This window comes from Berghia stephanieae, chromosome 11 (genome assembly GCF_034508935.2).
Source record: "Berghia stephanieae isolate SIO BIC M18660-M18661 chromosome 11, UCSD_Bste_1.3, whole genome shotgun sequence".
NCBI classification, from domain to species: Eukaryota; Metazoa; Mollusca; class Gastropoda; order Nudibranchia; family Aeolidiidae; genus Berghia; species Berghia stephanieae.
Window position 1 is genome coordinate 12,941,892 of NC_088370.1, and position 10,906 is coordinate 12,952,797.

Genomic DNA, 10,906 nt, shown 5'->3' on the forward strand with positions numbered 1-10,906 from the left:
GTCAAAATGAAGGACGGGTGCTGCCTATGTGTAAATTATTCTAACATTAAAGCTTTTTAGAGTTGTGGAATTCTCACTGGATAAATAAATAAATAAGTAGGTAAATTTGTGCCCATCAAATATCATCATTCAATAGACCTGTAGTGTGGGAACAGAACCACGCCTCTTGAGCTAGTTCGGACAATCTCAACACGTTATTATTTATTAGTAAACAATGGCAGTGATAACTAATCGAAGCAAACTACACAGTTAAATAATAGATGGTAAGAGTTTAATTAATTACTCCCGTGTTCTACCAGCTTGGCCAATCGTATCAACACACAAAACTATGTGTGACCTCAAAATGTGTCTGAGAGAACTAATCACCCTAGAGGTCTAACCCCCCCCCCAAAAAAAAAAAAAAACAAAAAAACAAAAAGAAACTTGAGATTTTATATAGATAGTTCGAAGATGACGTCACTTTGGCCTTTGTTATTGTTTTTGCCATCCGCGTTTGTGAGTTGTTCTCACTAAACTGTATTAACCAGACTATAAAAGTTCATGGTTACACAGAGTTTGTGTGTTGGTCCGTTATACTTCCGGATGGCAATGTTGTGAACTCCTCGGCCAAGCGCATTCTATCTATAGTGCAATATCCACTTAACATGCTCAAAGCGCTTTACAAAGGGTCCCTGACATGGCGTACTCACTGACCAACAGCAACACGTAACATGGAGAACGAGACATTGCCGCCTGTTAGGCGATATTGCAATTTTGTTCTTTTTCGACAGAGACAACTCTGTTGTCAGCCAGGTATTCATTTTACACCTGAGTACGGTGAGAGAGTGTGAGTAAAGAGCCTTTCCCAAGGACTCAACTATGTGTCATACCACAAGACCACATAGCCGCACAATAAAAACAATAACAACGATCAGAGAATCATTGAATTTATTTTTTGTTTGTTTGTTTGTTTTTTTTTTTTTGTTTTTTTTTGTTTTTTTTTTTTTTTGGGGGGGGGGGGGGGGGGGTTGAGCGAAGGCGAAGAAGAAGATCCATTGTATTGTTTGTAAACGACAACCAATTATGTTTGTCCGAGTGGGCTTAAGGTTGTGTCATAAATCGCTTGTTTTGATTGGTCAAAAATCTACAGGTTAGTTGCGTTTTGGTCGGTAACATTCAGTTTGGTTAAGGTCTTGCTCATAGCCCTTAAGTACAACTTACCTCACATATATTATTATTATTATCTTGAGCATCACTAACAATTTTAACACAGGTGATTGAATAATTGCACCACTTTGTCAGCTGTCTCCATGCGATTCTCACGTCGGTATGTCAGAATATCATTGTGATAAATAACTGTGGAGTTTGATTGCTTCAAGTGCCATGCAAGTACTTAATTAAGATAACTATGTTTTTCCCCAAAGTAACATAGAATATGGTACGTGTTTAGATAAATTACTCGCCAATTCTACCCGCCAGTTCAATATTAACAACACATAAGCTATGCGTTTAGGTAAAATACTCACAACATCCGCCAACCGGATATAACTTATTGACACACAAACTGTGTGTAGCCTCCAACGTTTATAGTCCGATTGATGGAATTTAGCAAAACCTAATCACCAAAATGTCTGTCTAAAAATAATGATAAAGAGCTGAGTGACGCCAATTGTGTTCATTTTATAAGTTAACGAAGGCGACGTACGAAGACTTTACGTCAAAATAAAAGGCGACAATCACCAAAAGATATGAATCGTGAGTTGAAATCAATGGTTTATGGTAAGTGCACCTAAGAGCACGTCTGTTATAAACAATGAAAAGAAGCAAAAACAAACCAAAAAAAAGTCACATCTTTCTCACTTCCGGTTCTCACGGATGTCTTTTTTTTTCAACGAAGACGGTCGTTGTATTAGTAATAGAACTTAGATAACCACGCCTTTCGGACAGTCGTCATAATGTAAACAATGGCCGTGATCACTGGCGGTCGGTCAATAGAGCGAAGTTGTTTTGTGCCGCCCTATATTTTCCGTAGATTAGCATGTCAACCAAACAAAAAACTTCAATTTTAAAATTTTGATAAAATTAAAAATTTAGCACATACTGCTTTTTGTTTTGAATTTAATATTTGATGACTCGTGCGTCGCTCCGCGAAGGTAGCGTCAAATCGGCACGTTTCATCTTTCCCCCGTTGCCTGCGCGGGGTGACAATGAGCGGAGGGTGTGGTGTGGTGGGGAAGTTTTTTGTTTTGTTTATATGAGCCAGTCTTCGTTTGGCCGTCCTGTCCTTATCCTATACTCCGTTGTACCTTGAAGAAAGTTAGTTACCACTCCCCAATCTCCCTCCACCCTCCCTCCCAACTAACTATTGTCTTTCACTGCTAAAATAATTAGGCCAAGACGGCCAATCTAGCGATGCACGCCCTGAGGTCCTACTTGGGATAAATTAAAACCACATCAGTTTTATCACTGAAAGAAGAGGCTTTGCTTCACTTAGATATACGGATGAAGAGAATTGCAATAAATATATATTTTATCATTGTTGGTTTTGCTTAAATATATATTAAACATCAAAAAGAACAGTAAACAAAGTATGCACCGAGAAGAGCCCCATGGTACTATAAATAAAAATCCCTGACCCCACGGAGTCCTTCATCCCCGCACATTTCCAACGATCCCTACTCAACTTGTATTGTGTGCATTGTCTAATAATAGTATAATTATAAAGATGTCGCTGATTGTGTGTGAAGTTAACAAGTGCTTTGCGTTTGGAATTAAATGTGGATTTTTAAATTCAATTATTCTAAAGTTGTGTGTCATACCGTTAGTATTCAGAGAAAATGTATTATCGCTGTTGTCATTGTTTATGAAACCTACCTGTTTTTATCTTGAATCATTTTATTTTAAAAAGTTATTTCTGTAATTTGTAACCAATCATGAATCATGTTGATTTTTTAATTGAAAATCGATTCCGACACTTATCCCCTCAAGAGAAAATAGTGGTGAAAGATTTAGGTCCACACAAACCAGTGAATTTTAACTTAGTTTCTAACACACCGAGGAGACAGCGCCGATTTAATAATGATTATTTTTAAAATGTTGAATGGCTTACTACTGCCAGTGAAAGCCGCAAAACGCTTCATTGTTTTTATTGCTTGATTTTTGGTGATGTATGCTATAACGGACAACAGGAGGATTCAGTGATATTGCGCACATCTCTCAGGCACTGAAGAAACATTCTGAATCAAAAAGCCATGTCACAGATGCTGTTAAATATAAACTTTTCAACGTTGTAGATATAAGAAATCAGTTGGAAACAGGACATGCTGCGTCTGTGAGTCGTTATAATGAACAGGTGAAAGTTAACAGACAAGTTTTGTCCAAGAAAATTGATGCTCTTTTGTGAGTACGTCTCTTTAATATTCTAACACACACACACATACACGCACACACAAATACACGCACATATGCAAACAATTGCAATACCCCCCTCCACACACACACACACACACACACACACACACACACACACACATACAAAGTAGGTCAAATTAAGTTAAATTAACTAGACCAATAAAGTTTGATTCTGTATTTCGGATTTGTGCCGCCTTAAATACAATGTGACCAACCGCCCCTGGCCGTGATTGGTTGACATAGCAAACTTCACAGGTTTTACTATCGATGGTATGTGTCTCCGTAAAATACCCACTGTTCTACCGCTTGATCAATAAAACCAACACAGAAAATTATGTGAAGGCTAAACTAAACTTAAACTTTTATTTTATGATCGAGAAAATTGTGTGATAACTAGTCACCAATTTGTGGGTATGAAAACAATAACAATGATCAGTGAGAGAGGTCGATTTCATTCACGTTATTGTTTATAAACAATCAACTGCTATATTTGTCCGAGCACATGTGAAGGTGTGTCACAAATTCCATGTTTTGATTTGTCAAAATTCTACTGATTAATTATTACAGGTCTCATAAAATTCTTCAATAATGAACTCAAAAGTGTCTTTGGGGTAGAGAATCACGTAAAATCTGGTTATATGACATTTTTTGCCATTCCTCCGACTTTTATATAATTATAATTTGAGATGTTCAATATATTCATATTGCCATTATGAAGAGTAAAATTTATGAAAAAGGAGTTGAAAACTGTAAGCGAGGACATTATTATTATTATTATTATTATTATTATTATTATTATTATTATTATTATTATATTATTATTATTATTATTATTATTATCATTATTATTATATATTATTATTATTATTATTATTATTATTATTATTATTATTATTATTATTATGGCGTCAAATGTAGATATTCTCTCTTAATTTATTATTGAATTGTAAAAAGCTTAATGCCAAGCCAGTCCCTCAGGGTTCTATACTGGGACCAATGTTGTTTACAATGTTTGTATTTTTTTAAAACCCATGTGATAATAACTTCGTGAAGTCCCAGGTTTGAGAGTTTTTGCCTAGATGAGGGTTATTTAAATCGATCGATATTTGAAGGACGAGTTTCCTGGCCAAATTTTCAAATATGGGTTTTTTTTCCGGAGTACGGCAGCACTGCTGTTTCTAAATCATTGACAAATCACTGGTCATTCTCGTCTAGTTCACTCACTTTCAGATTAAATGCGAGATTTTGAAAAATCAATACCGTGATATTAAGTGAGATGTGAGGGAATATCAAGAGAAACGGAGAGAGAGAGAGAGACAGAGAGAGAGAGAGAGAGAGAGAGAGAGAGAGAGAGAGAGAGAGAGAGTGGATTGAATTCACTCTTTTATCTAAGGAGATTGAAAGCATCGATTCATTTCATTGATTTGATTGGATGCTGAGCTCCAACCACCGGCATACAGGTACTTGTAAAAAAAAAAACTTGAGCTTTTATTTTATATAGAGAATATCCACTAAAAGTGCTCAACATGTTTTACAAAGTGTTCCTGACCAACAGCAACACGTAAAATGTAGATTGGGACATGACGCCTGTTAGGCTATATTGCAGACAGAGACAACGCTATTAACGGCCAGGTACTCATTTTACACATGAGTACGGTGAGAGAATGTGAGTAAAGAGTCTTTTCCAAGGACTCAACTATGCGCCAAGCGAGGCTCGAACCCAGGACCTTCCGATCCAAAAGTGAGTGTCATACCACAAGACCACATAGCGGCACGTGTACAACATCCATAATACCCTGATTGAAAAACAAACCAATACTTGTCAACTCTCTCCATACCGATGATTTTCAGTATTTTCCCAAAATGGCAGGCTTACCCAGCAGAAAAATTGATTATATTTTAAACTCAAACAATCTCTCTACAAAACAACTGTATGTTCTTATTGATTAAACAAAGATCATTCTTCAAAGTTTGTCTGATGTGCAAAATAAATCTGAATAAGAAAAAATGTGCCTATATTGTGTCGTAACAAATGTGACGATTTTGCTGTAGGTGGTAAGGAGAGGAGACAACAACACGGAAGAAAAGACAACAAAACGTATTTAGAATTTTAGCTAGAAAAAACGTTTTTGAAATAGAGATCGATCTCAATGTCATTTAGATCGACCGATTTTTGAAGAACAGCTGCCAACATGCACAAATGGGGACTCCAAGAATCACCAACATGCCCAAAGTGCAACCAAGCACCACAAGATGCAAACCACCTCGTACTAGATTGCCCATAGACAAAACTTGAAGTTGAAGGGGGATTTGAAACCATCAACAAATGTGATGATGACTTCCGAACCTGGATTGATACCTTGAACATAGAAGTTTAGCCGAACGATACTACTACTACTACTACTATTTTTGAAGGATGTCAATATTCTGGCCACATTTTTTTCCAGAGTATGGCCGTTAACCAACGTACGCTTATTTGCATGTCTGATAACCCAATTCCTTTTGGGCTCATTGTTGTAATATAACTATATTTTATTTTAATAACGTAAAAATAATGTCCATTACAACAGTGTTAAACAAGGCCCATAAGTCGAACCCACTGACCTGCATATATGTACACGTCACCGTTAATGGGTTGAAACTTTGACCAGAAAACACGTCCTTCAAATATCGGTCGATTAAAATGGCCCTCGCCTTGTGAAAAGCTCTCAAACCTGAGAATTCAATACAGAAGATAGTAGAATAGAAATATATTATTATTATTATTAATAATATATAATAATAATAATAATAATATAATAATAATAATAATAATAATATAATAATAATAATAATAATAATAATAATAATAATAATAATAATAATAATAATTATAATAATAATAATAATAATAATAATAATAACAATATAAGAAAATATCTTTTATTGGCTTTTTTCTGAGATCAATGTATATTATTTTTGGTAAAAGCTGGGTTTTTATCATTTAAAAAAATGTTTTTTGTTCCTCTTTTTCCAGAGTGAACTGTTCAGAAAGCAGTGCATGATGTCGTAGAATGACAAATATCTTATAAGAGAAAACAATTATCTCAAGCAAATCATAGCAAGACTCTCTCTGTTTTCACCAAAATCGAAGAGATGGAACCTCAGATGTGCGCCTCAAAAAGCTGTTCTCCCTAGAAAGCAACGAACCGATTTTCTCAGCCCACACATCTGCGTCATACTATTTTCACTGCGACATTTACAAAGAGGACAGCTTTCAATAGGTCAACTCATTCAAAATTGAAGGAAAATCATGTAATCGGGATTAAGTTGTATCTTTTATTTTTCCGTTTGGACTCATCAGTCTAATGTCATACGCATGGTCGTCACGGAAAATCTATCGCAGTGGCAGCAATGGCATTTTTCGAGGATACGTTGTACAAAGTTCTAATCAAAGACGACTGGAAGGAACTCAAAGATTTCCTTAAACGAGGTCTCTCTCCAGATTTCGCTTTTCGATCTGCAAAACGGTCAGAAATCCTAGGGAAGACATTGTTGAATGTAGCAGTTGCAAACGGACTACGCGAATCGGCTAGGGTTTTAGTGGGTCAAGGTTGTGACCCTAATTTGACCTACGTTGTGAATGTAGTCGATTACAAGCCAGCACTCCAGAAATACGAAAAGGATGGACGATTGAAGTGTACGAGCCTTTACCGTTGCATGGTGAAAGACGATGTAGAAATGACACAGATTTTAGTTTCCGGCGGATGTGACGTCAATTTGGAAGACGAGCGAGGCTGCACACCGATTTGGCACGCAGTCGATTTGAATAACTACGGTCTTGCCAAAGCCATCGTGTCCAACACATCGTGTAATGTCAACATTCACGACGTGACACACTTGTATCCGCTACACGTCGCCGCCATTCACGCCAATGTTAAAATAGTCTCACTCCTTATAAGAAACGGTGCCAGAATTGACGTTTTAACGGTTAGAGGCTCCACCCCTCTCATCTTAGCCTGCAAGTCAGCGTCTTACGAAGTAGCAAGGCTCCTTCTTCTAAACGGCGCCAACCCTAACCACACTGGAATAAACGGTCACACTCCCATCTCTGCGGTCCTCGAGAACTGCCCGGATACAAAAATACTATACATTCTAATCGAGGCCGGTGCTCGGATTGATCTAGCAGATATTAGAAAGTGTGTTAAAAATAAACTCCCTCTTTTAAAAAGCTGTCCGCAAGTCCTGGATATACTGAAAGAGCTAGCCTCGTCTCCTACAGGTCTGAAAATGCTTTGTTGCCTGACAGTTCGAAAATCTTTACTCGCTTCTCATTCCAACCAACATTTAGTGCTTAAGGTACAGCAGTTGCCGCTTCCAAACATCATCAAGGAGTTTTTGTTATTGAATCACTTGTAGATATTTATTTATGTATGTATTACATTGACAACTTAAAGATGCGTTTCTGTTCTTGTGAAGAACGTTTCAGAATAAGACGTTTCTTCAGCCAACAATATAATTAATAAGTAACTCTCCTTCTGAAAACGGTATTGTGTCAGAATGAATAAATCCAGTAAAAGTGAATTTACAATGAAAATGTTACAAAAATACAAAAGTTTGTCCCTTTTGCATTGTAAGAAGTTGTTTTTATTCTTCAAAATATAGAATAGAAATTAAATCCAAATGTCATACGGATACTAAAATGATGGAGATATGAAACTTCGGGGCTCCTTCCGTATGTGGGTGTTCCATGTCAACTCAGTAAAAATGTCTGTTGTGTTTTGATGGTATGTGTATAAATAGATAACACACCATTTATTCCTGCTATAGATAGTTCGAAAATGACGTCACTCAGGTCTTTGTTATTGTTTTGTTTTTTTGTTTTTTCGTCATCCGCGTTTTTGAGTAATGCTCACTGAACTGTATTAACCCGACTATAAACGTTCATTGATACAGACAGTTTTGTGTGTTGGTCCGTTATACTTCCGGATGGCAATGTTGTGAGCTTCTCAGACAAGCGAATACTATCTATAGATAACACACCATTTATTTCCTCTATACCAATCGTACAAATACACAAAACGTTTAAAGATAGAATGCGCTTGGCCAAGGAGTTCACAACATTGCCATCCGGAAGTATAACCGACCAACACACAAACTCTGTGTAACCATGAACTTTTATAGTCTGGTTAATACAGTTTAGTGAGAACAACTCACAAACGCGGATGGCAAAAACAATAACAAAGGCCTGAGTGACGTCATCTTCGAACTATCTATTGTCTGAGAGAATTTAGTGAGAAGAAATCACAACAAAATATCTTGATAGTAACCGCTTGGCTATGAAAACTCACCACAACATTGCCATCCGGAAGTATAAGAGACCAACACACAAAACTATGTGTAACCTTGAACGTTTGGTCTGGTTAATACAGATTAGTAACAATTACTCATAAACCTAGATGGCAAAAAACAATAACAAAGCCCTGAGTGACGTCAACTTCGTTCAATCTATAGAAATTGTCATTTCCTACACCTGTTTCATCCCGACATTACACCGTTTTAATACGGTGGGTTAGATATTACGTCACCCGTAGCCTCAAAACTTTATCACGTCGGGGATGAACCAGGAGTCTTGTAGGTTAGCCAAGGTTAAAGTTAACCAGAGACAAGAGCGGGTCGTATTCTTTAGGATGCAAACTGGTCTTAATGGATTAAACCACCATTGTTATAGATCCACTTTGTTATTGGCTTCAGCCAGAATAATCATATTTTTGGAAGATACTAAACAGAAGTGCTTTATTCAAATTTAATTAACGAGGGCACAACTCATATACTTTACAAGGGGCATAACTCATTATAACCTCCAACAAGATAACCCCAGTATGAGTTATCTTTCCTAAGACTAATGTATTATTACAACCACCTCCATACCAAATTCAAAATGGGAACTAGAAGTCAGTGCCCCTGTGGAACAGGAAGTATGACAGTTGAACATATCCTACTTACTTACTTATCCGAACCAGCGACCACCTGAGCTCTAGCCCTTCGGTCTTGTGCCATGACGTTGAAGTTAGACGTCTTTTGTAGTTGTTCCAGGTGACTATAAAGTGTGTTAATGTTGCTTGTATTTGGTGGGAGGAATGTGCATCTCAGGTCTTAGAATAAAAAAACATATCCTACAGAATTGCCCAAACCTCTCTGCCCCTAGGAGAAAATACTGGCCACCGACTGCCTCAACCAGCCTGTCGAGTAAGCTCCATGGAACCCCGAGGGATCTCCAGAGGACAGCAGCATATCTGGTGGAGACGGAGAGGAGACGTATCATCTGAGCGGACGTGACGATGATGATGATGATGATGATGATGATGATGATGATGATGAAGATGAAGAAGAAGAAGAAAAAGAAGACACGAGAAGGAATAGGGAATCCCAGAGTTCGTCTCTTTAAGAAATTGCGTTCACTCTAATTAATTCTCAAAGTGGCATGTTTTGTTTTATTATAAATTTCAATTTTAGCATCTTTGCCACCAAGTCCCAGGTTTGAGAGTTTTTTTTTTTGTTTTGTTTGTTTGGTTTTTTTTTTTTTTGCCAAGATGAGGGTCATTTAAATCGATCGATATTTGAAGGAGGAGTTTTCTGTCCAAATCTTAAAATATGGGATTTTCTAGAGTACGGCAGAGTACTGCATTAGTATATTTATTGACTTAACTCACTCAACCCTAACACCGACTATATCCGTAGTATACCCGGGGTTACTTTTACCCCATGCCTATTTATTACATTTTTTCTGGGACAGATTATAGACGTAAGTATCATAGCTAATGTTTTTGGGTTTTGCATGTTAATGATAGATGAATAAAACCATCTATGTACATGCTCATTTTTAATACATTTTTTTCCAATTTTTAAAAGTAGCAAAAATCTCTAGGATTGAGCGAGTTAAAAACACGTGATTAACTCACTCGATCCTAGAGATTTTTGCTACTTTTCAAAGTTGGAAAATAATGTATAAAACATAAGCATGTGCTTAGATAGTTTTATTCAGCTACCATTAACATGTAAAAACTAAAAACATTATCTTTGATACTACGCCTATAATTTGTCTTTAAAAAAAATTAATAAAGAAGCATGGGGTAAAAGTAACCCGGATAAACAACGGATATAGTCGGTGTTAGGGTTGAGTGAGTTAAAACAAAAACGCGATGCAGGAAAACGGATGTGGCGATCGACACAATCAGGTATTGTGCGGGATGGACTAGGTGTCGAAAAAAAAATTTCACTTGAAAGTGATCACAAATTTAATATTGGAAATTCTCTCTATTTAAGAAATTCTATAACTTTTCCTCAATAAAACAAACTTACTTGACCGAAGTCTCAAAATTTTTTGGATAAATACTAAAACAAACAAAAACAAAAAGAAAACAGGAAAAAAAACTTGAGCTTTTATTTTGGGCAATATCCATTAAACCTAAGGAGTCCTTACCCAACAGAAACGCTTAACATGTAGGACGAGACATGACGACTATTAAGCGATATC

The 10,906-nt window shown here is 36.7% G+C and overlaps 2 protein-coding genes and 1 long non-coding RNA gene across 4 annotated transcripts in view; 2 read left to right on the forward strand and 1 right to left on the reverse strand.

Moving 5' to 3' along the window:
- On the forward strand, positions 1-8,000 carry LOC144956598 (uncharacterized). Of its 2 annotated transcripts, none has more exons than XM_078887201.1 (2): positions 1-96; positions 6,407-8,000. In XM_078887201.1, the coding sequence occupies exon 2, from the start codon at positions 6,784-6,786 to the stop codon at positions 7,786-7,788; it is 1,005 nt and encodes a 334-aa protein (XP_078743327.1). In that variant the 5' UTR covers positions 1-96; positions 6,407-6,783; the 3' UTR covers positions 7,789-8,000. The 2 variants fall into 2 exon arrangements, with proteins under 2 accessions (XP_078743327.1, XP_078743328.1); XM_078887202.1 differs by lacking the exon at positions 1-96 and adding an exon at positions 3,131-3,378.
- LOC144956599 (uncharacterized) overlaps positions 90-10,906 on the forward strand; it is a 24,005-nt gene continuing 13,188 nt past the window's right edge. Inside the window, exon 1 of the mRNA XM_078887203.1 lies at positions 90-263. The gene's annotated coding sequence lies outside the window, so the exon portion shown is untranslated. The remainder of the gene's footprint in view (positions 264-10,906) is intronic.
- The window catches only part of LOC144956600 (uncharacterized), a 20,362-nt gene continuing 18,631 nt past the window's right edge, over positions 9,176-10,906 (reverse strand). The window contains exon 3 of the long non-coding RNA XR_013641978.1: positions 9,176-9,665. This is a non-coding gene — a long non-coding RNA (uncharacterized LOC144956600). The remainder of the gene's footprint in view (positions 9,666-10,906) is intronic.